Source organism: Astatotilapia calliptera, chromosome 5 (genome assembly GCF_964374335.1).
Source record: "Astatotilapia calliptera chromosome 5, fAstCal68.1, whole genome shotgun sequence".
Lineage (NCBI taxonomy): Eukaryota > Metazoa > Chordata > Actinopteri > Cichliformes > Cichlidae > Astatotilapia > Astatotilapia calliptera.
In genome coordinates, this window is record NC_137426.1 from 20,274,289 (window position 1) to 20,299,704 (window position 25,416).

A 25,416-nucleotide genomic window follows, 5' to 3' on the forward strand; every position below is an offset into this window, starting at 1 on the left:
CGGAACAGAATTGGCCAGTTAAATGTCTGAAACATCAGCCTTTGCGGGTTGACCACAAAATTAAAATGCTCCTCAAGAAAAACTTCATTGACAAAACGTTTCAGGATATTCTTACTATCCTAGTTTACTTTTCTGTAAAAGGACTAGTAAACACGACTGTATTGATCAATAGTTTTCACTTCAAATTACTTAAAAAAAAAAAAAAAAAAAGAAAAGAAAGTTTTGTGTGCAATAGTGTACCGTACATCAATGGGAAACATATATGGCACCAATCTCACATAAAGGGGTTCATGTCACACTACATATTTAAATTATGAGGGTAAAAAAAAATTGATCTAGCCGTCTATCACTTATGCTCCTGAGCTCACTTAGCAGGCATCCTAATCAGATCCGTAAACCACCAACAATGGCTCCATTCAATTAACACTAGTATCAGCTCTACTCTAAGCCTTTCATGAATGGCTCACCCAAACACCCTTCAGAACAAAACTCATTATCCGTGCTGCTATCTCCAATCTTATTAATTCAGTCTTTATCTACAATCGTAGTGATCACTGAGGGCAAGAACGTGGATAAACCTATAAATCAACAGCTTTTTATGCTCAACTCTCACACCTTCGTTCAAACTCTTTCCTGGCCCGGAGAGGGAACGCCACACTTTTCTGTCTGAGGGACATGGCCTCGGATTTAAACAGCTCATTCTCTTCAAAGACACTTCACACCTAGTTGCACACTCCCCACCACGGGCTGGAGGTCACTGCTCGAGGAAATGTGCACATTGGTTGTGCCTTGAAATTCTCTTTACAATATTTATTTTAAAAAAAATGTTGACAAAGGAGAACCCTGTCAGAGTCCAACACCACCTAGGAATGAGTCTTACTTATTGCTAGCAAAGCAAAGCAAACCCTCTCTACTGTTAAACAGAGTTAATTCTCGACATCTGCACATGTTTCAAGCCTACCTGAAGCAGCGAGTGGTGGAGAGTGATTTCCAGCTCTGCTAGCCTGTGGGCTGGGTCTTCATATTCCTCATGGATCTCCAAGTCCTCCCTGGGAACAGTATCCCAGCGACCACAATTAGCCGCCAACTGGTGCACCAGCTCATACTGGCCAGGCAGTGCCAAGCTGAGCCGTGTCTGTCTCCCATGGGTGAAACAAAGTTTCCTCCTCTTGCAGACAGTGCCCTGGACTCCTTCACAAGGCTCTCCAGCCTCACCGCCCAGTGGCAGCAGCTTCTCCCCTAGAAGGCTGTTGACCAGCTGGTAGCGAGCAGTGCAGTTCTGGCCCAGCACAAGGATGTAGGGGGAAGCACCCACATTGTTGCGTAGGAACTCTTCTTCGTGAGCAGGGAACGAGATGCAGCTGAGCTGACCTGGACAACATGAAGAGGATATGTTATCTAAAACCACATCAGTATAGTAGAACAAACAGTTAGACTCAGTAAGCTGTTTAGAAACTCTTGGTCGGCACTACAGGTGTCAGCATCAGCATGCTATCTGTTTTTCACCTCCTCCTCACAGCGTTTTTGAATGTTTAGCCAGCGAAAAATTAATGTGACATGACGGATAGATATCAGTCATTGTAATGGGTAAATCACTTTGCTGTAGTCCTATTAACCTGCATTCACTTTACCCTTGTTTGATACGCATCAAACCAAGGAGTCAAAGTGGTGACTCTTGTAAATTAAACTGGCTGTGTGTGTTTGAGCAAACATTTATGGTGGGGGTTTTTTTTACATCTAAAAAACACCATGAGATTGTGTTGTGCACGGATTTTGCACTGGTTTTGCTTTCAAAGGCAGAATGAAGAGCTGAATGTTGTTAAAAGAGAAGCTGTTCCTCAATTCCCTAGCATTAAAAAAAAGCAAATAACAATAAACAAGTAATACCTGACTTTTTGTGTTTGTTTCGTGTAACTGTAAGAAAATCTTATCTTACACTAAATATTGCTATCGGCATCCCTTTAAAAAATCCAATCAGTTAGACATCTCAACTTTACCTACCATTTGTTAGATGTTACAGTCATCTTAGATGCATAGAAAGTAGAAAAACATGGATGTAACTAGCATGATGTCATCCACTGGCTTCAGAAACCCCGTTTTGAAGCTTTAAGATTTGCGTTTTAATTTCCAACTTGGATAAAATAAAAATTTAAATGATTTTTAATTGACTAACCACTTGTCATTAATATGTGTTTACAGGGGGAAACACAGTAAGCCATTTTCCCTTAGACTTCTATAGAACCAGACGTCCTTTTTTCCCCCAACAGCAGCTATCGCAATCTGGTGGCCCTTAGACAGAACGCAGGTTTAAGGCACTTTCTCATCAAGCCCCCAGTATACCTGCCGCAGTGGTCACAACCTTGTCTCATAGTCGCTTGTATTTTTACCCGCCATTACAGTGCAGGGAGCCACTGCAGGATTCTCCTGAAGGATAGGTGTCGCCACTCAGACAATATCATCACATAAACACTGCTATAGGAGGAGAAAACGGGAAAACAGAAAGACTTTGTTGAAGGTTTTTTGCAAAGTTTTTTCCACAAACTCAAGTTTTCAAACGGTTCCAATATCTCCCTCTGTATATCTGTATATCTGTGAGCTTCTGTGCTGGAATATCATGAAAATGGTGCTAAAAAACAACACACACCAGGTTACAAAAATCAAGAGGCGCATGACCAACAAAGCACCACAAAGATTGTTTTTTTGTTCACTTCTGGATGGATGCAAACTGCATTTCGTTGCCCTGTACCTGTGCATGTGCAATGACAATAAAGTTGAATTCTATTCTATTCTATTTGCACGACACATGACGTGACATCAAAATGGGTGTGCGACACAGGCGATGTTGCGAGCATAACAGCCCCATTAGCTTAATTTTTCCCAACACAGAAGCTACGTCCACACGTTAAACAGTCTCTGGTTAGATAAAGGAAATCTCATTCAGCTCATTCTACAATAGCTGTGCGGTTAAAAGCCTGTAAACAGTATTAATGTCACTTTGGCAGTGTTGGATTTTTCCTGTCTTGTTTCTTTTTGACCCCATAAATAACTTTGAAATAATCCAATGAAAATAAGTGAAGATTCAGCTGAGTCTGTAAGAGCTAGTGCTGCTAGCATTATGATGTGGAGTTTGAAACATGGAGGCTGCCATTTATGATATCTGCCACTCTCCTCACAATGCCCATGTCTACTAGAAGTTCTGAGGAACCCTTCAACTGTTCATTGTGATTGAATACAATGACTAAGAGGGCTTTAACTATCATCCAAAATAATATTTAACCGATGCTGAAATTGAACTTCAAATTGGTGGGAATGCTATTTAAGGCCACTCACACATGGACTCGATCCTCACACCAAGTCCTTTGCACTACTTCCTCTAATGTGTACCTTTCTACTGTTTTGTATATATTCCTCCAGTTTGCATCCATTTATCCTGTTTGTTATTTATTACTGCACATGCGTGTGCCGGGGTAGTGTGGAGCACTCATAATTTCGCTGTACAAGCGAAATGACAATGAAGGGCTATTCTATTAATGAAACTGTTCCTAACCGGTTTTAATCACAGTACAGCTAATTTTTACTGCATGCTTTCCTAGGCTATTTCCAGTATAGATATGGCATTATGGTTAAAGATTTTCCACTGTCCTGACAAACTAATCAGAATTAAAAGGTGGTTTGTATCTGTAAAATTAGTAGAAAGAAAATTGGGCACAAATACTTTAAAGGTGTCCTGGATACCTTTAAAGTATTTGATATCCAAGTACTTGTAGGATACGATATCCTACAAGTACTTGGATATCACTAATACAGTCATCAGAGATACCCAGCTGTTGTTGTGAACAGTCTTCCCACCATTATTGCTTTTCAAACCTTCTGTTTGCAAGACTCAGCCAATCAAGAGAAAGCTGGCTTGAAAAAAGAGGAAGCACTAATACAGTTCAAAGAATGAAGTGAGGTAATGCACCACAGTACATATAAGATAAATATGGGATTTTTTAAAATTATTTTTATGAAACATTAATAAGAATAACAGGTTATCTTTACACTTCATTCATGACCTTCATATTGGCTCATGTGCAACCTTATCAATAACATATCACATAAAGAAGCAATACAATATACTATTGTACTAAAGTCTTCTCCCACCCCTAGTCAGCACTGTTATCAAAGATAGGACACTCAGATTATTACATCTATATTATTCTTGGTATTTTAACACAACTCCAAGAATACAGGACATTATATTCCACAGCAGAGACAATGAACCACTCTTGATCAAATATTATTTTTTGGGATTATTTTTTTGTCCCCTAAGGTATGAAGCGCAAACAGAAGAATCGATTCATTTTGATCATTGCAGGGCTCTGATATAATCCCCAATGATGCTGAGTCACAGTCTAAAACACTTACATAACGAAGACAGCGCATAGCAGCAACAGCCACCCCTTTATAGTCACATACCACTGCATTACTTTCTAACACTACAGTGGCTTTACTGCACTTCTAACCTGCCCTCATTGACCTAACATGAAGCAATAACGCAAGCAAGTCTACACAGAAATGTACATACCAGTACAGGACCCCCGCCCCCCAACACACACACAGAGAGAGAGAGCAGGTATATATACCCAGGACATTTCCAAGATGAATCTCGTTTTTTTTCCTGCTGATTATGGCTAACCTTCAGTTATCTTTGAACATTCAACACGGAGAGGAGGAGGAGTACAGACTCTGACCCTCTCTGTATGCAATTCCTGAAGATGATTATCAAGTCTAGTCCGTTTCTTTCACAGAAACAGATATCTGAATTATCTGATGATAATTATGTGATGAAATGATGCTGCTGACAGTGCTCATAGTTTCGGACACACAAATGTAATGGCGAGTAATATATATATATATATATATATATGGAAAGAAACGGAAAGATGATATACATACACATATTCAGTGAATACAGATTAGAAAGTTTTGATTAAAACTCAACGTTCGTCAAATAATCTATATAATAATAATAGCTTCTTTTAAACTATATATATATATATATATATATATATATATATATATATATATATATATATATATATATATATATATATATATATATATATATATATATATATACATACACACACACACACACACATCTCAAGAAATCTGTGACCCGTAACTTCAATCTAATCAGAAATGACTCAAGCAGCCAGTGCATAATTCTCAGCATATTTGGTGCACTTATTCTGCACATGTTTTCCAGAGGGGGGGGGGGGGGGGGGGGTTAATCTCTTTAGTTTTCTTTGACCCAAATGAATGGATTTTGCTCCCAACCTGCCCGCTGGTGCAATAATCACTTGGCAGTAGCAGCAGCAGTTAGCCTTTTCTTTTTACTTCCGTCCGGCATGCTTAAGTGTAACCCCGGCTGTGGGTGCTTTAAACATGCAAACATATGGGTGCAGTACTGATGCATTTCCAGGTGGTGTTCAAACCTACCTGCCTCCAGAGAAGCTGAAGCCGAGCTCATGGTCGATGCACAAGCATTGCTGTAGTTTTGCCGTATTTCCCGGAAGAAAGCATTAGTCTCCTTTAGGTTTTTCTTCAGCTGTACGGAGTGCTTGTTGTAGCTGGTAAATACTCTCGTCAGTTCCCGAGTTAGAGGACTCGGTTTCTGCTGTTGCGCATTTCCCTCCATGTTAAACAGACTGGGCTGCTGCTGCCTTGTCCTCGATGCGATTTAAGTGGTTAAGCAGGTGCCAAACACCTTGAGTGAACCCGAAATGTGTTAATGCACACACCTTTCCTTGCGCGCTAACTAGTTAGTTCCCATGCTCGCCCAAAACCACCTGCTAGCATTTGTTAATTAAAAAGAAAGAAAATGAGTCAAGTTAACAGGTAGTCCTTAAACATACATGAAGTAGGAGTGTGTCAGTGCTGAACGGTCCCCACAGTCTGTTGTGCCCGTGAATGAGAAGGCATTTGTTGTTGTCCCGTTGACAAGCACGGCTAGGCTAGTTTCACGTCAAGCTTTGAGGGGAAGAAAACCGCTTCGAGTTACCGCTATTTAATCATTTTTACTTCCTTTTGATAGTCGCAGTTTTTTTCGTTACTAACTACAAACTTTTGAGTGTCTTAAAACCAAAGCACGCGTGTAAGGCTATGTTATGTCGGCCAAAACGCTAAGAAATCAGTGCTTCTGCGACCTAGCTACGGTCCACTGAAAGTTAGCGTTGCTAGCCAGAGGGCATCTCCGATCCGTCCCCACCTTAGCCTGGCACGGCACACATATCCATTTAACCTAACGAGGCACACTTTCACAGCAGTGCAGCCCCGTGTTTAAAAGAGAGGGCCCGGCTTTAGCGTTTGCCTGTCAACGACAAAAACAGCCCAAGCACGACTTTAAAACAACAACACCAAAAAAAACCTCCGTTTTTTCCAGAGGAGGCTGCGCTATAGACCGTTCCTAACCAACAGTGGCCCGGTGGAGCCAGCGGACATCCTCTACCCCCGAACACCGACGACTGACAGCGGCCAAACCGAGCCGGGTGCTGTCGCTGGTGGTGGCGATGAAGAGGAAGAGTGGTGCTGGTGCAGGGCGAGGAGTGTCCAAATCACATAGCTGAGAGAAGCAGGAGTGAAATCACAGCAAAACAGAAACTCGACGAGAGCGGTGTGCGGAGGGAAAAGGCGGGGCCCAGGCGGCATTCTGGGAAGTGTAGGCATTAGAGAGAACGCCGTTTCCACCGGGAGGCGAAGATATAGAAGCCTGGGAAAAAAGTAATTATGAACGAAAAAAGAAGAGTGGAAAATATCTGGTTTATGGCTTTTTGCACACAGTCTAATATATGATAAATAATAATCCCGGCAGATATATAGATTTACTGATTAGTTCTCCAACTAATTCATGAGCACACATGTATGGATATCCTAGGAAATGAATGTAACTTGCTTTTGTGTTTGGTTATACTATCACCGGCATGTACATTTGGTTTAATTATTTAGTTTAATAATTTGTTAATTCTAGGTCAACCACAAGTTTCCTTGCTTTTCTCGCAGTCTATCCAGCATGCGGTTACCTCTCATGACACATAGATTTCTTTACATTCAAATCATTTTTATATCACTCCACATGACAAACTTCTGCTAGACAAAGACACTAAGAAATTACAAGTAATATGGGGCTGTTATTAGCCCCATTCCAAGCCCATTAGAGTGAGAAACTGAGTGCAGAGATGTGTCAGGACTACAAGCTGCTAGTGAGCTCCCTCTTCTGGCAGAAAGGTTGAATTACATAAACAATATCTTTGAAAGGGTTAGTTAAGGTCAGATCAAATCAGGAATATTTTCTCTGCCAAAATTTATATGATCTGATTTAATGAATGTATAATATTTCAGATATAGCGTCAGATAACACTAATAATATTTGGACATCACATGTACAATCCCTTTACAGATTCATTTATGTTCTCTTTTGAAACTTCTTGTTTCAGTTAAAAGGTTGCCACTGCAGAGCATCTGCCTCCATCTCACTTTATCCCCTATCATCCTCCTCTGTCATAGCAACCCTCTGTATGTCCTCCTTCACTACATCCATGAATCACCTCTATGGTCTTCCTCCTGTCTTCATACCTGGCAGCTTAATATTTAGCGACCTGTCAAAGGTCAAAGGTCAAATGTATTTATATAGAAGATTTAAAACAACAGCGTTGACCAAAGTGCTATACATTAAAAGTATATAGCCCCAAGAAAAACTACAGTAAAATCCACAACACATAAAATCCACAACACATAAAATAAAATAAAATAAAATTGTCCAGAAGTATGTTGCACTCGAGTCAAATGCCAAAGAGAATAAATGTGTTTTTAATAAAGATTTAAATGTGTGTACCCTTTGTCCAATGCATCCACAGTCCCTCCTCTGCACATGCACGTCTCCAAATTGCTCAGCTTGAGCTGTCGATCTAATCTACTCATTTCTATTTTTGTCCATTCTCATCACTCCCAGTGAAAACTTTAACATCTCCAGGTCAGCCTCCTGTGTTTTTCTCAGTTCTGCCATCTCCAAATCATACATCACGGCAGGTCTCACAACCATCGTGTAAATGCTTTCTTTCACGCTTGCTGCTATCCTTCTGCCACAAATCACCCCTGACACTCATCTCCACACACTACACCCCGACTCCACTTTTCTTCTTCACCTCTTGTGCACTGTCTGTTCCTTTAGATGGTTGACTCCAGGTGATCTACCTTCACCTGTCTCCTTCTCATTTACATACATGTATTCTGTCTTGCTTCTACTGACCTCCCATACCTCCTCCCTGCTCTCACTACAGATCACAATGTCATCTGCGAACACCACAGTCCACACTGACCTTATCTGACCTGACCTCATTGCCAACAAAACATTTTTGGTTATCTAGCTGGTATTTTGATTTGATTCCCAAAACAATATAAAAGTGCTGCGAAAGCACTTTTATGTTAGTGTTCTTTTTTTTCTACATCACTGTTGTTTATTTGTTCACAATGTTCCTCTGCATGCACGAGTGAATAATCTGTGAAACATTACTGAGCGGTAAACAGAAAAAGGCCAACGAGTTGGAACACTGGTTCCCAAAATGTGGAGCAGACCCCCTGCTGACGCATAGCATCGCTGCGGGGTGCGCAGGCAACCAGAGTGGGAAAAACTGCAGTTCAAGTTTGACTAACAGCTTGTTTGTTTCAGTGAAATGTAATGCTGTATGTGACTTTTCAGCTTCTGAAGGAGAACAGGATAAAAGTTTGAGGTCCTGTCAGTTAAAACAGAACGTGTGAACACGCAGCTTTGCTTGGCTTAAAGTATTAATTCATGAAGATCAGGGAAGGCGGCTCATCTTGTCTTGACTGACAAACACTTGTCAGATGTTTTGCCTTAAAGTATTTACTGAATATATAGTGATGAACGTGTGGCCTCAAATGAGGTTAACCAGCCTGCAGTGTTGCAAACAGTGACTGCTTGCTGACCTCCAGTGGCCCATAGCTGTAACAACATTATTCATCTAAACGTTTTCTGTTCCAGATTTCACTTCTCCCAGCTCACCACTGGCTTCCCATTTAGATCAGAATATCCAAACACAAATAGCTGCATGAAGTCAGTCAGGACTGAAAATGCGGTGCACTGATGGAATAGAAGAAAGCAAAAGAAAAAAACTCATTTTTTGCCCTTGTGGAAGCCAATTTATGCAACTGTATTTTTCTCTACTTCATTGGAAACGAAGAAGAAGCAAGAAGCAATGATAGGAAAGAAGCTGGCTTATTCATCACATTTTAAGAGGATAGCTTTGAGGCATAAGCTCCAGTGATTACACAGTGGTTTCAAAATAAGCAACAAACCTCTGTCAGAAGTAATGCTTTACTCCTGTTCAGGTTTTAAATACATTTTTAAACTACACATGCACAACAACACTTTATAATACCACACACTCTTATACCATCCATCTGCATTTTATCACAGAGGATTATAGTATCATATGTCATCATTTACCTCATTTGCTGATAGCATTAATATTATAATCAACACTGGGTCATTTGCACTACTATTCTCATATATGAGATCTCGTGTGTGTGGATGTTTATGTTTATATTCATACTCCAGCAGGTTTTCTTTCTTATGAATAGGGGGAAATGGGATATCGGCTACCGTACATAATATCATCAAAAGATTTTGAGAATCTAAAGAAAGGAAGCCTGTGGTCGTCAAGCCCTCAGGCAGCACTGCATCAAAAACAGGTGTGATTCTGTCATGGAAATTGCTGCATGGGCTGAGGAACACTTCCACAAATCCCTGTGCCGTCCACAAACGCATGATACAGATCCATCATGCACAGAAGAAGCGTTATGTGAACATGATCACATAAAAAAAGCACTGCTGTCTTCTCTCGTGGTCAAACCTCATTGTATTTATATATATATTTTAAATAATAACATTATGTAAATATATATATTATGATGCATTAATGCTTAGACAGTTTATATTAATAACTGTGTATGGGCCTACTGTTTGATCTGCAATATTATAACATAGTTTGGTAGCCATGTGCATTCAAACTAAAACTGTGAGTGAATTAGAAGTAACATGAGATAGAAATATTCCAGCAAAGTAGGTCAACATGTCGGTTACCTCAGATGGCGGTCGTTTGAGTAAATTTACTTAAATGCAACCACTGGATATGTTGCAACTACCTGTTCAACTTCTATGCCCCACTTGTTTTTTGATTTTTCGTCTTCGTGGGGTGTCCTTGGTCTGTTTCTGCGGAACACAGATTTTTACACCAATCACCCAAAAACAAAAAACTAAACAAAGCATGTGTGGGAATTAAAAGAGGTTACCAGGCAACACTGAATCATTTCTTCTTGTTTTTAACATTAACTTTAAATAAAGCTGAAGCCAGTAAATCCAACATGAACTAGTTCGCTCTGTTTGTTCACTCCACGGTATGCGCGGTGCAGCAGATCCAGCGCTCCTCCCTTACCTGAAACTCCCCCTCCACTATTTGACGTGTCCGTCTGCGGGCGGTGCTCCGCCGCTTTCCCCCTCACTCTTGCCTACCTGCTGCTGAGTTTCAGCAGCATTACCGAGCTAACACGCAGATGTTCCAGTTCCTGCCTACAGCTTCTTGATCACACTAACCTGCAGTTCTCAGCTGAAGACTTTATATCGAGACTTTAACCTGAAGCGTGCCTGCGGCTCCACACAGAGGGAATGCATTTTTAATACCTGGCTCTGAAAGTAAAGCGACACAAGACAACACCTCTGCCGGGGGTCGGCATGGATGCTTTACGCGCTGCCCGTCTTTCGTCAGCCTGCAACAGGCCGTCCGTCGGGGGAGCTTTTCACGACGAAAACACACCCTTCGGGAAAGCTCAATTCCAGGTGCCCGTGAAAAAACAAGCCGTGAAGAGGCACCACCACAAACACAACCTGAAACACCGGTACGAGTTTCTGGAGACCCTCGGAAAAGGAACCTACGGCAAGGTGAAGAAGGCCAAGGAAAGGTCCGGTAGACTGGTAAGCATGGTGTTATTTTTCTTTTATTATTATTATTATTATTATTTTTAATCTGATCACATTTTACCTGCAGTCAGTCTCACGTCAGTCTTTGGGCTGCTTGTCCCATCGGCCACCTGTTGTTTAGACAGCGAGCGCTATTTTTAGGTGACTGACTGTCTGCAAACAGGTAGAGCTCGCTTGGATTTGAATTTTCAAATAAAGGCGTGGAAACTCTACCGCAGAGCGTTCACTTTGAAAAAAGCAAAGTATTGCTGGATTGTAAGAAAAATAATATTGTTAATTTTTTATAAGGCGGATTGTAAAGTAATAAAGTTGAAAGTGCGCCTGCCATCTCTCCTGAGGTGTTTGTCTATTGGCTAAAGTTTGCCGAAGGGTTCAGTGTGTTTATTTATGGACTTTTCTTACGTTCACACTGGAATATACTGACCATGATCTAATAATTTCCTCCTCGCCAGCCCGCAGACTCTTTCTGATCTGCTTGATAAGCGCTTAAATTTGTCTTAAGCGCAAATGCAATTATGCAAGCATCTGCCCATGCTTCTTCATGGTGTATTCAGGTTAAACAGTGAGATCTGCTCCAGTTTGAGGTCATTATCATGGCGTTTCAACAGAAATTTATCACAAGGCATTTTATATAACCTCTATCTCTCTCTCTCTCTCTTTTTTTTTTTAAATTAGCCCATGTGAGGCACAAAAGAAAGTCTCTTGGAAAGGGCTGGGTAAGTTATTTTCCCCAGGAAGCAGTTTAGGTAACTTTCTTTTTGTTGGGGTTTTTTTCTGATAAAAGGAACAGGAGGGGGGGGGATGCGGGGGTTGCAATTGGGCTTCCAGGTAAATTCCAGCTCTCCATGGCCTAAGGGGAAATGCGAGGAATTTAAAACATTAGAAAGATAAGCCCTTAAAAGAGGCATAAAAAGGAGGGGGGGTTTCCCCTTGATTATAAGATCCTGGATCTCTTTTATTTTTAGCTTCTAAATATTTTAGAAAGGAATGTGGAAGTGGGTTGATTGTGAGACCAGTTAAAAAATACTGTACGGGACTGGGTCAGGGTCATGTGGTACCACAAAACAAACCCTGACTCAACAACAACACTTAAAACCAATTTAAACAAACCCACATAATAAACTGGCACCTGAGTTTATTTTGGTGAACCTATTAAAATCTTTGTTCTCTCGATAAACGTGTGATTTGCATTCGTGCTGCCTAATGGTTTGTTTACTTGCCGTGGCTTATCGAACATACCGGGAAACGGAAAGTGTGTTAAAATGATACAAATCAAAGCCCACATCTAGACTTTAAAATGAAAACTAAACGTTCCTGCTGTAGATACTTCGGCCTTTTCTTGGGAAGCCTGACTTGGCTGCTGTTTCATACTTTATCGGAAATGCCCTTTGTTAAAAGTCCTGCTTTTGTGAAAGTGGAGAAGTCAAGGAAGTAAGTGTTAGAATCCTTTTCCCCTTCCCTTTGCTGCTTACAGTAAACATGCAGTGATACAAGTTGAGCCGTGTCCACACACGCCCATTTCTGCTCTTTCACCGACTGGCTCTGCTGTTTTTATTAGAAATGAGTTGGTGTCTGGGATTTATCCTTGCCGGCAGCTTCCTGATGCTTCAAACCTACAATTTTTTTTATTTTATTTTAAGTATCAAAATACTGATTAGCCCACATACGTGTTTTGAATCTCACACCCAACAAATGGCATTTAGCAGAGAAGCCTTTGCACGCCTGATTATTGACAACATAATGGACAGAGATGTGTCATTGACTCAGGGGAGTGACACAAAAACAAACAGTGGCTTCATCTTGCGTGCTGTGGCATTACAGCTGTTTCCATTGTCTAAGTGCAAAAGTCTGATTGCATAATCCACTGAGGTGGGGTAAGGTAGGTTGGGGGGTGGGGTGTCAACATACATCAGGATAGGGGTTGATCTGCCACTCGGTGCCTGACATGAATGCTGTTTGTGTATTCAGACGCCCCAGTTAAGTCCCTAGACTTGGTTTGCATCAGCTGTTAATTAATTCATTGTGCAAGAGAGTTCCCAGGGGCGTTTTTACTCATGCTCCACAGTTAAACTGGTTAAATACTTGTGTCTGTATGTCTGTGTAGGTTCTCAGTCATTCAGGTCATGACAGCCTTAAAAAAAAAAAAACAGACTTCTTTAAGTTAAAGTCCATTTGCCTTCTTTTTGAGCTCCTAAGACTGCGTCTATACTTGCTTTATTTAGATAAAGTGACTCCGTATACCTGTAAACAAAGTGCCATTTACTGATTTCAGAGGCCGATACTCACCTGCGTGACTTATCTGTGTTGTCACATCAGCTGAGCACGGGATAAATATTCCAAGATGGTCTGAAGAGCTGATCTAAGGATCTTAAGAAATCCTTAAACATGCTTTTTTTTTTATATCATGATTTATTGTTTCCCTGGAATAAAAATAAATAAAAAGGATATTAATGATATCAAATCTGTCCCAAAATGTAGTTTTTAAACTTCTGGATCGACCCATGATTTTGTGCATACCTGATTAAAACCTGATTAAAACTCTACAAAGCTTCACTAAGCCTACATTTTAACAGGGCTGTCTGGTGCAAATGGCCAGGGGGATAATGGTGGCTCATGAGTTGTGTGTGTTGTGCAGAAATGTGGTTTGAGTCTTTGCTGTGAAATGTGAAAGATTTCAGCCCCTCTGTGCTTATTACGTGGAGCAGACTGTCTGTAACAGAGATTGCACACACACAGATAACCTCACAAGGATGTGAACTGGTCATGAGTGTGAGTTCAGGCCTGTCTGACAGCTACGCAAACAAATGCAGGAAACCTCCATTCTCAGAGTCAGGAAACGGGCCCGGGTGGAGGGAATACGGGGGTTTATTTGCAAGAGCATCCACGCCAGACAGTGACTCACGACGGGGAGACAGGTCACGCGTTGACACGGATATGACAAGTCGCTGCTTTACTCATTTTCCTGTCTCTGGAACCTCGAGGGTTAGAAATGAGGACACCCCACCGCCTGCACCATCTGGTGCCTCACAGCACCTCTTCAACCTTGGGGTGGACTGATGACGCACTCGGCGCACAGAGGAATCCCAAGCATCTGCGCTTCCAATGGGCAACAGAATGACATGAATACAGCTTGCCTGCGAGTTCAGACTGAGATGCTATTCACATTTAAATTTTTACTTCTGTGGGCCTCGCAGACCTAACGGCCAACTCTAGTTTTCTTTAAAACAGACAATACTTGACCCGGAGTTCAAAACGGCACAGGTTTCAGTTCAATGCTCATTGTTCCACTCGCAATCAAACAAGCAGTGGGAGGACGGCAATTTATGTTAACTAGCGGCTGATTTGTGGATTTTTTATTTTTATTTTTTAACCATACTGCACTTAATAGACATGACTTATCTAGTATACCTCTGCTGATCATTGCATTAAGGTTTTGTTTGCTTTTTAATCAATAATTATGCAACTTTTGACCTGAATTTGATTTTAAAAAATGCCTTATTTGAGCAACATAACCAGTAAAGTTGGATAAAGTTGACGTGAATATTACTGTCACTGATTTTTTTTTTTCCCCAACTTGTGGTTTAGCATTTATTGAGTCTCCTACAGTCTCTTGTGTCCTTTTGAGTGTTAAAATTAGATTTGCTGAAACACCTCGAGGTCTAGACCATTAGAGTTGTCATTAGCATTAGAAGCTGGAGGGAGCTGGAGTACAGGCTCACTCGTTCCCTGTTTTGTCTCTATTCATGTAACCCCCTCCAGCAGACTTCTAACCCTTTTTACACAAGGAAGCCCATTAAAGTGGTTTAGACCTTACATGGGGGAAGAAAAAGTTTGATTCCCTGTTGGATGATTAATTATTCCATGAGCTCATTCTTACTTACCTCTCACTTTATTGATTTTTCTTTCTTAAAGGTTGCCGTAAAATCTATCAGAAAGGAGAAGATCAAGGATGAACAAGATCTGATTCACATTCGCAGAGAAATCGAGATCATGTCCTCGCTCTGTCATCCGCACGTCATCACCATATATGAAGGTACATTATTTCAAAAACAAAATGCTAATGACTATGTTTGGGTTTGACTTTAATCATTCTGTCCCACACACTACATACAAACGTGATATCTTGGGTGGGGGGAAGGAGTCTCTCTGTTTGAGATTCCGAGTTTTGTCACGCACGTCTTTGTGCTCAAGTCTGATGCAGAGTTACGTAAGTGGCAACTTCCTGCCGTAATCCGGCGCCGCTGATAATGTGCAGAGCCCCGTGTCTTCCAGCACCCCTCACGCCTGATGAGGTGGTCATCACTCAGCGTTTCTCCACTTCAGTGCACGTTTGTTTGCTGTATAGCTGTAATTGGTGTAAATTAGCGGTTGCACAGATAATGGACGTCTCTCACACAGCTCAAGTATTGCAAATGGTTTGAAGCGTTGAATTCAAAGGAGCTCTGCTCTTCTGTATTTCAGTATTTGAGAACAAGGACAAAATTGTGATTGTTATGGAGTATGCCAGCCGGGGGGATCTGTATGACTACATCTGTGACAAGAAAAGCATCCCCGAGCGGGAGGCCAGGCATTTCTTCAGGCAGATTGTGTCAGCTGTCCACTACTGTCATCAGGTAAGGCAGTTTTTCTCATATCGGATCTTCAACCTGCTGTTGTCTTAAGCCTAATGACACAGGGCTGCGTTCAGATTCACTGTTTTTCCAAGGCGCTGGCACCTCCAAAGTTACATAATGGGTATTATTCACTGTCAGCCTGGGGGAAAATGAACAGTTGGTCTGTACTGAGACCAAGTGAAGGCTAAAGGCCAGCAATCCCAACATGCACACGCATGGTCTCACAGTTTAATGAGGGTGTGAAGGAACAGAACACACACACACAGCAATCTGTTGTTCTAGCAAGCCCAGAGCCGTGCAATTACCACCATTCAGTGAACATTATATTTTATCATGGCTCTGCTTGGCAAAGCATTTATAAATAAACGTTTGCTAGACAGTATTTGCTGAGTGACCTGCCCTTTCATATTACTGTGTTAACCACCTGTCCTTTACCTCTTTACAGAGGTCTGATGTCTCGTTAAACATTTATTTATCCACGTTATTCAACAGAGAAAGGCCATCTGTTATATCACCTACATTTGGCACAGCGACAAATTCCAAAGTTTCTTCATGATGGCATTTTAACAATAAATGAACGCCACGCTACACAAAGAATGTGTTCGTTGCTACAGCAAGTGCTCATATGTAAGGAGCAGTAGCTGACCTGCTTTTTTTTTTTTTTTTGTAAGTGAAGCAAATGCAAACTTGAGTCAAAGGCATGCCCCCCTACAGAGCACAGCACAATGAGGCACTGCTGACGTACCAGAGAGGTCTTCTGTTAGAGAATAATGTGGTGTAACCCAGTAAAGCAAATCCTTTCTACGTAATGCAGACAACTCCCAGTAAACCGATCCCTAACAGCATGCATGAAACAAAGCTGAAACAAAAAAGAAGGAAAAAAACAAACAAACAAAAATAAATCCTTTTTCCTCTTAGAACGGAATCGTACACCGGGACCTGAAACTGGAGAACATTTTACTGGATGACAACGGCAATGTTAAGGTATGCACGTGGATTGAAATCAATAGCCTGCGTTACGCATTTTATAACTAACAGTGATGCGCTGTAACTGAAGAACTTCAATGGGAAAATACGCTTCACATCACATCTTTTGTTCTCACAGATTGCAGACTTTGGGCTGTCGAACCTCTACCACGGTGACGAGTTACTTCAGACTTTTTGCGGCAGTCCTTTATATGCCTCCCCGGAGATTGTCAACGGGCGTCCGTACCATGGCCCAGAGGTGGACACTTGGTCTCTTGGGGTGCTTTTGTACACGCTGGTTCACGGAACCATGCCATTTGACGGGAACAACCACAAGATGCTAGTGCAGCAGATCAGCACCGGAGACTACCGGAAACCAAACAAACCCTCTGGTAAGTTTTTAAAACGGATTTTTCCTCAGTGAAGCTAAATTATATTTTAGCTTTTATAGGAGTCTTGATTTTTCCCATTTCTTTCCATCAGATGCATGTGGACTCATCCGCTGGATGCTGATGGTGAATCCTGACCGCCGAGCTACAATAGAGGAGATTGCCGGTCACTGGTGGCTCAACTGGGGCTATCCGCAGCCGTTACTGTGTGAGAGAAGGAGCAGTCATGTGGAGCAGACCTCTGCCCCAGTATCTCCGTCAACATCACAGCCTGCTGGGCTGGCCGGTGTTGCTAGTTGGCTGCGTCGTACATCCAGGCCTTTACTGGAGAATGGCTCCAAGATGCGCTGCCTGCTCCGCACGCAGGGCAGTGCAGGGGATGTAGTCCGACAACGGTCCCTGCGAAGGTCACATAAGGAGAATAACATCACCCAGGCAGTTCACGAGGGTAGCACAGACACTCGGCCCTCCAAGGGTATTCTGAAGAGGCGTAACAGTGTGAAACAGAAGTCGATAAGCGAAACATCAACTGTCAGTTTAGTGGAGCCACAAAAAATCTTGGACTTGTCTGCACCAGGTAAAGCACCTTCAGCTGCACAGCTGCCTCGCAAAGGTATCCTAAAGAAGCCTGCTGAGCAAGAGTCGGGGTATTACTCATCATCTCCAGAGAACAGTGACTCTGGCTTGGTAACGCAAACGAAAGAGTGCCCTTCAGCACCCTACAGGAAGGGCATCCTCAAGCGTAATGGAAAGTTCTCCTCTGGTGGGTTACATGAGTTTGGGTCTTTGGACCAGCTGGCAACATCTCTGCCTCATGGAGGTGGCCGATCAAGACCAAGCGGAGCCATCAGCGAAGATAGCATTTTATCTTCAGAGTCCTTTGATCAGCTGGATCTACCAGACCACGTGAGGCCAGCAATGCAAATGGATAAACCAGCCAAGGCGAGCATGAGAGGCTGCGTTTCTGCTGATAACCTTCTGGACATCCAAGAAGACAGAATTCTGTCCGATGGGCTGTTGAGGTCCTGGGACTGTTACAAGTCTGGAGTGGCTGACAGTGCCTTTTCGATTTCAGACTGTGATAACGTCACAGAGGCTTACAAACAGGCCATGGTCATACGAAGCTCCAATGCAAGCTGAAGACCAGTAATAAGGGACAAGATGCTGGCTAAAGAATTAGTGGTCATCCTGAATTTTGAAGTGACTTTAACAATATTGTGGTCATGAAAGCCAAAGTGCGTTGTGTGAAAATACCAGAACACTGTAAGGTGATCATTTTGGCAGAATTCAGGAATTAATACAGTACCAAAAAAAGGGAGAAGACTGATTGTATTTGAGATGGTCGATTTGATTTAACCGAAACTAAAATAAGGAAATGCAATTACGCAAAGGAAATGTTACAGAGTGCAATTTGACTTTCATCAAACAGTCTCAGGAGAAGAGAGCTTGAACTCTGGTTTTCATTGTTAGAGGTTGCTAGTCAATTAATTCACAATGAAACCAAAAGCACTTCAGAGACGGAAATTCGGGAGACATTTTTAATACAGTTACAGTAGATCTGATTGAATGTAGCTGGTTTGTGTCCGAGTTACAGCAGCAGAATACTCTGCATTGTGGTTTATTGTCAACAAGAAAGTTTGAGAAAGTTCAATGAGTGTTATTTGGATTCTAGCTTCGTAATCTTCTGTCAACATGATGTTTGTCTAGGATGATGACGGCAATAGCACACAGTTTCGATGTTGGAATGAGTTTTGTTTATGGGTAAGGTAACATTTCACAGATGCCAAAGAGCAGATTTGGAAAACCTTGGCGCTAAAAATCCCCAGCAAAATGTGCCAAGTTTTGATGTTTGAAACGGGGACTACTGACTTTTTTTTTTTTTTTTATATAAATGTTTTTCCTGAAATGACTTGTTCTGTGTTTGGATAATGACTTGAATAATAATAGTGACCCTATGAATCACTGGCCTAACCAGTCGAACCTGCCTTTGCTTGCTAGCTTGCGCTGATACAAGTGCACAAATAGCCTTTGAGTCTACATACACGTGTGGGAGTTTTACAAAAACAGGTGGGGCCCAGTTATTTTTTTTTATTTTTATTTTTTTTGTTTTGTTTTGAAAATCAACAGTATGAAGTTCCCCAACTAATTACTATTTGTTTTGGGGGTTTTTTATGAAGTTGAATCATCGGTTATGGAACAGCGTAGTATTTTATAAGGCCAGATAACACCAGTTAAAAATAGCGCTGCCAAAAAGTAGTCACTGAATCAAAACTAGAGTTCAAATTAAAATCATAAATGCAGGTATTGATCCTTAATTAAGCTTGACCAGATATTTTCGTAGCTACCTGGCTCTGTCTTGCTTTATGAAATACTCCTGGTATTCAGCTACATCAGCATGTATGTTTGATTTTAATTTGGATGCTAAGCCAGTGCCTGGAATAGCACTTTCAGGCCACTGAAACCTGATAAATACACCATTTATGTATCAGTGTCATGTAACAAGAGTTGCACAAAGCCATTGATGCAAGCTGCAGAACCATGTTGTTCAGAAACATGGTTCTGATGAAGGAGGCTCATCAGGAATTGAAAGCCTGTTCATTTGCAAAAGATACTTTTTTTTATTTTTTTTATTGAAAGTTTTTTTTCTTAATTTCTGGAATCTGATGGATTGTATTAAGATGAAGGTAAAACTCATTCTCACATATGATCTTTGATTTTCATGTGTGACAAGGAAAATATTGTTTGTAGGATGTTTGTTTTGTTTTTTGCTTTTATAAAATAATTTAATGTGTTTGTTGTAATGTGGGCATTTCATTGTTTTTGTTTCTCCCTTTCCCTTATCCCATATATTTCAGGTTTAATTTAAACCATGTCTGCCAAAGTTACTGGCTTATCATTTGTGTGACTGTTCTGCTGTGTTGTCCTTGCTGGGATGAGGAAGTCAATAAAAAAACGACAACAAACAACTCATTTGCTGGCCAGTGTTGTTAATGGCCTTCATACAGATATTGCATTGGCGTATAACAGGATTCATTTGCATTCAGCACAGCCCGAACCGCAGACAGACTTCAGTTTAAACTTAACAGAACCACCATCACTAGTATTAGATTTGCAAAAAGTAACAATTAAAATGTGCAAACACTGCTGGCAGGATTGGGTGCAATTTAATTCTCACTGTCACAGCAGGTTTTTATGTAGATCAAGGGATAAAACTGCTTACGCGATTCCAGAAAACAACACTCTTAAACAAAGCATGCACAAAAAAATAATCTTAATCAAAGAGCCACGTAGATGAATTTCTTCCATCTTATCTGGCCTTCTCGTTTCATTTCCTGGCAGTAAACTTTTCAAGGCAGGGAGGAGTGTTTTAGTTTGATTTCCTCTGGTGGGGATGTCGGTGTCAGTACAACATCCTGAATGTCAGCAGGGGTGTAACTGCTCCCTGATCCGTGTTCCTTTGGCTTGCAAACCATATCCTGAAAACTGGAGGGCAGGCTGAGCTCTAACACAATCCTGAGCTGGTCATAGCAGAGGAGCAGGGCGTTCTGTTCGGGGCCACGTTTCACATAGAAACAATGAATTTGTCAGCGGTGACAAGGCCGCACATATAATCATGGATATGTTTTAAGATGCTTTTTAAACAGTGGTTTGTTTGCAGCAGTTCTCAGGCTGTTTGATCAAAGACGACAAATACACCCATCGCTGTTGACGAAAGGGCAAAGTCAAAAGAGATACTGCCTGAAACTCAGTCAGTTAAACATTAGCCTTACCTGATCAGCGGCCAAAAGGTCGGCCAAAAACGTTATCACTGAATCTGCAGACACGCCAGCGTCCAGCAGCTTTAGCTTCTGCGTGGCAATGCTCACGCAGGCACACGTTACAGTGGAGGGCGGGAAGACTGAAAACCTGCATTCTGATAATTAAAAACGTTTTATTACTTTCGTGTCTTCTATTAATAATGAGCACTTTGTCCACACAATATTGAGAAAGAAAATAGATGGTAGACAGATGGTCGCCACCATGCTCGACACACCCTGACAGATGAACCTAAAAGCTTAAAACAGACACTTCCCAGAACAGGATAATATGATATCCTAATTGCTTGAAGCAGGAGAAATGGTGAGACAAAAACTCAGCCATTCAGTTCTTGCTTTACACCCTTAGAGTGGGTTAAAATGTCTTATTTTTATGGGGCTGAAAATGTGTAACAGCTGCCTGAAAGAGCAGCAACTAACTGTATCCCTGTGACCTGCAGCCTCGGGCAGTATTGCAGATAGAGATAGGTGGGAACTCGGCCAGCTGAATAGCTGGATGCAGGTCTTTCATAGCAGACAATGCAGGATTACACAAACTCTGCTCTCACTATCCAAAATGAACTGCTGACACATCGTAATCATGGTTGGGGCTGTTTGATGCCCACTGTTCACGGCTTAAATAGTCCCTTGATGATCATGAAGTAAAAAGTCTTATCACGGATTGTTTTACAGGGGGGTGTAAATGAGATGATTTCATTACATTACAAGATTTTTTTTGTTAAAATGTATTTTCCATTAGTTGTCTGCCTTAAATTGAACACTAAATTGACTGATATTGTCTTTCATTTGGGGATACCATTTCATGTTTAGGTAACTCAGTTATGCAACGTACCCATGGCAGCCAGAGCGATGTAGGTGTGAACATGCCTGCGCATGTTCTGAAGGTGGGGAGGTCGGACAAAGGGGAGAGCGTGAAGAATTGGCTCCAGGAAGTCAGAGGGGACCACGGAGGCCAGACACCATTCTAACCTTGACACCACTGCCAGCTCCCAGTGCTGCAACACACACACACACACACACACATTCCTTGAAACCAGTCCACCATCAAAATCCCACAGCAGGAACGCTCATTCAGATCAGCCAACGAGTGCTGGTCACCCTAACCCCTCAGTCAAACCCCCGTGTCCTGAACAGTGTGCATGCCTGCAAGCCTTTGGTCAAAAAAATGATTGTGAAAAGGGAACATTTCCGGCTTCCTACCTACAAAGATCTTCTAAAATGGCCTTGATAAAATTGTGCCCTTAGAAATCGTACCAATAAGTGTCTCTACTTAGTCTTCAATGAACATTACAACTGTTGTTCCTTTTCAGATGGAATAAAAGTATTGAAAGGTGTGTCCACGATCCATCTGCAGTTGCCCAATGTCATATCATTGAGGCCTAAACCACAGTTTGAGAAGCACTGCTTTGGTCAAAGTATGCATTTCTGTCAAGTTTATAAATGTCCTCTCATGAAATTCATGACAAAAGCAAAGCTACAAGACTGTCATTACGCCGTCTGATTTTCATTTGACCACCAGGATATTTGAGGTTCATGGGAATGTAGCTGGCCTTTCTGGATGCGGCCAAAACAGGAAAACTATCCACAGATTAAGAAGCAACAGTGTTGATTTTGGGGATTATCGTGAGATCCATGGAAAACAAGTATTACAGATTCCACTTTTAAAAGAGACAAACTGGAGGCTCAGTTAAATCATGAGGTCGCTTTGAATATTTGCAATAAATGCAACAGAAAGAGGGGACACAGTGGGGTGGTTTGCAACACCGCCTCACTGCAAGAAGGTCCTGGGTTTAAATCCAGCCTCCCTGTGTATACTTGGGATGTACCAGTAATGATCTGTTAAATAAAATAAGTATAATCCCTTCACAATTTCTTTTATTAGAAGCCTAAAGAGGTTTTAAAAAAGTGCTTTAAGAGAAGCATAAAAAGCATCAAGGATGTCAAATAAATACATTTTATTTTAGTGGGAAAAGCAGATTCATTTATTCACTTATTATGTGGGATCCCTCAGACTTATGCGACGAAACTTAATTGTGCATTTGATTATTACTTTTATTTATTTATTTATAACCCAGACTTGGTCAGTGGTGGTAGTTTTTCTGTGCTGTTTGGGGGGAGATAAACATCAAGGATATTAGCTCCTTTATAATAGTTAATGCCTTTACCAGAATGTCTGAGACTGAAATGGAGTTTTCTGTGTAGACACAAAGCTTGCTGGCAGTCAGGGGGATCGTTTCTCTCATTTTGGAGGCCAGGAACATACAAACTGCCCCTAACAGCTGCAGGTTGGTCTTCTCAACTGCAAAACGGCTCAGGTAACAGTCCAGGTAACGCATCGCCTGTGGAAACACCTCCTCCTCGCATTTCTGCTCCTCACACACCTGTCAGACAGAAATCTGGTTTATTTCACCTGAACTAGGTGGAAAATTACACTGTGACTGATGAGTGTATACCTGAAACATCCACACAGCTAGTATCCTTCTCATGTACGGCTGGACTTCTGTCTGCACCCCGTCAAAGGGGGAGGTCACCCGGCTGGTCTCCTCAAAGGCCCGCAGGTTGTGTAGCACTCTGAGATCACCGGTCATAGCGTGGTCCCTGCTCGCCCGGGGGACCACAGCCTGCTCTGTTTCACTAACATTTCCCATCTCCGGATCAACTCTGAAGCCCTCCATTTCCAGGCACATCCAGTTCAGTGAAGGAGCATCAATAAACCGTTTAGCTAGCGTTAGCTTCGGTCCGTTATGGCGGCCATTCCTCTTTTAGCTAGCTGTCCAGTAGCTGCTGACATAACGCCATTTTCAGCCAATATTTTTTCTTTAATTTTCTTTAAGAGTATTAATTTCAAACTGAACTGAATTTTATTTTAGCCCTCAAAAAATAAACAAAAATTAAAGCTGAATATTTTCCAGCTTATTTGCATTTTGTCGTCTTCTTGTCTTCCTTGCCATTTTAAATGCATATACATTTACTAAAAATTACAAATATTTTTGGAATTTTTTTCCCCTGGAAATCTCGAAGACCTCTAAACAAAAATCCACCCATATCTCATAGCCTTATTTAGGAACTTTCTTTTTTGTTTATTTTTGTTCTGTGCCATTCAGCAAATTTGATACCAAGTAAATACAGGTCTAGTATTGTCGATACCAACACTTTCTGCCTATAAAGGCAGCTTATAGAGGACAGCGCTGTGTCAGGATTTATGAGATGAGTCATCATTAACTTACAAATACTGAACACATTTTAATGATCACTAAACCACTGTAATATTTACTTTACAAAATCAACCTTTCAATTTTTTATGTATTTTGAAACTAGGTTTTTTGGAGACCTTGAATATAAATGTGCCTAGCTGTCTCTAAAGCAGTTTGGGTCAACTTCTGTAGTTGGCATTTAGTTCAACTATATTCAAGCCAATGCTCACTCAAACTCACTCAACAACTACATCTCAGACTCTACCGGTTTAGCAAGCATGCTAAATATTAAAGTTTATGACAGCAGTTAGAAAAAGACTGAACACGTATGGCTTATTTGAAAGGGTTCTCACAAGAAAGTCTTTTCTCTCTAAAAAGTTGCACCTGAGAAAACAAGACTTCTGGAACAGTGTCCTTTAGATAAACAGGAGCAAAGTTGTGATGTTTTGGTCATGTTGCACAGCACTATGTTTGGTGAAAACCAAGCACAGCGTACCGGTATAAACACAGTGGTGGAGGGCACCTTGCATTGTGTCCACAATAAACTCCTCTGATTGCTAAAGCTTGACTGAAATTAGTTCTGCAACAGGACAACAAACCCAAGCACAACAGCAAATCTAGACTGCTCAAAAAAGTCAAAGAAGCATTTTTTTTTTTTTTAGTCAGACTAAAGCATCGAGTCAGGTAAACCTCTGAGATATTGATCTGGTTAGTTAAGTTGCAGAGGGCGTTGTTAATCAGTTTCAGCTGCTTTGTGTTTCAGGGAATTAACAAAGGCAAAGGTTAAAATATCAATACTACAGTCTAAATATCAGGAGAGCAAATCAATGAGACAAGCGGGGTCCTTTCTTGTCTTTTGAAACTTCCTTCCAGGAGACAGGAAGTTATTCTAAGAGAGCTTGACAGGGCCGAAGGTGGTCCTTAAACCATATGCAGAACCGGTATCTGCTCACTGCCATTAGGTGGCAGGATGAAAATCTTGGACCCGTTTTGAGACTGCGCCGGTGAACTCAACCCCCTGTAGGTCGATCATTTTCATTTCCATCACATGATGTGACAACCTTTCATTCCTAACACTTTAGTTAGTTCATATCAGTAAAGAGATCAGCATGATTTTTTCCCCAGTGACATCTGATGCTTTCAAAGTGTTCCTTTAAGGTTTTGAGCAGTGTACAAAAAGGCCCAGGGCAAACTTTTTTGGTGTAACTATGTTCCATTTGAGGTCAATAAACTGAATTACCTAATGGCTGTTAAACTCCTTCACAAGACGGACACGATTATACACTAGTAATGCAGGACTCATTAACTTAGTTTGGTGATATAAATCTGTGAAGTTATTTGTAAAAATGTCTAAAACCAGAGGCAGCTCTCTACTTGGTAATCTGACATACTCAACATGTT

General features: G+C 41.4%; 3 protein-coding genes across 4 annotated transcripts in view; 1 reads left to right on the forward strand and 2 right to left on the reverse strand.

Annotated features, from left to right (window-relative positions):
• dstyk (dual serine/threonine and tyrosine protein kinase) overlaps window positions 1-7,179 on the reverse strand; it is a 28,970-nt gene extending 21,791 nt beyond the window's left edge. Inside the window, exons 1-2 of the mRNA XM_026167920.2 lie at window positions 5,485-7,179; window positions 962-1,371 (exon numbers count right to left, since the gene is read on the reverse strand). Coding sequence (XP_026023705.2) covers window positions 962-1,371; window positions 5,485-5,683 — 609 coding nt within the window. The 5' untranslated portion in view covers window positions 5,684-7,179. The remainder of the gene's footprint in view (window positions 1-961; window positions 1,372-5,484) is intronic.
• A 3,052-nt stretch (window positions 7,180-10,231) lies between these two features.
• nuak2 (NUAK family, SNF1-like kinase, 2) lies at window positions 10,232-19,972 on the forward strand. Its single transcript, XM_026167921.2, has 6 exons — window positions 10,232-11,032; window positions 14,951-15,071; window positions 15,500-15,651; window positions 16,570-16,635; window positions 16,757-17,009; window positions 17,101-19,972. Exons 1-6 carry the CDS (start codon window positions 10,793-10,795, stop codon window positions 18,144-18,146), a joined length of 1,878 nt encoding a protein of 625 aa, XP_026023706.1. The 5' UTR covers window positions 10,232-10,792; the 3' UTR covers window positions 18,147-19,972.
• A 179-nt stretch (window positions 19,973-20,151) lies between these two features.
• On the reverse strand, window positions 20,152-25,324 carry ccnd3 (cyclin D3). 2 transcript variants are annotated; one of them, XM_026167923.2, is made up of 5 exons: window positions 23,275-25,324; window positions 22,987-23,202; window positions 21,654-21,816; window positions 20,777-20,919; window positions 20,152-20,708 (listed from the first exon to the last, which is right to left on the reverse strand). In XM_026167923.2, exons 1-5 carry the CDS (start codon window positions 23,506-23,508, stop codon window positions 20,643-20,645), a joined length of 822 nt encoding a protein of 273 aa, XP_026023708.1. In that variant the 5' UTR covers window positions 23,509-25,324; the 3' UTR covers window positions 20,152-20,642. The 2 variants fall into 2 exon arrangements, with proteins under 2 accessions (XP_026023708.1, XP_026023707.2); XM_026167922.2 differs by having other exon boundaries at window positions 20,354-20,551.
• Between the last annotated feature and the right edge of the window lie 92 nt (window positions 25,325-25,416).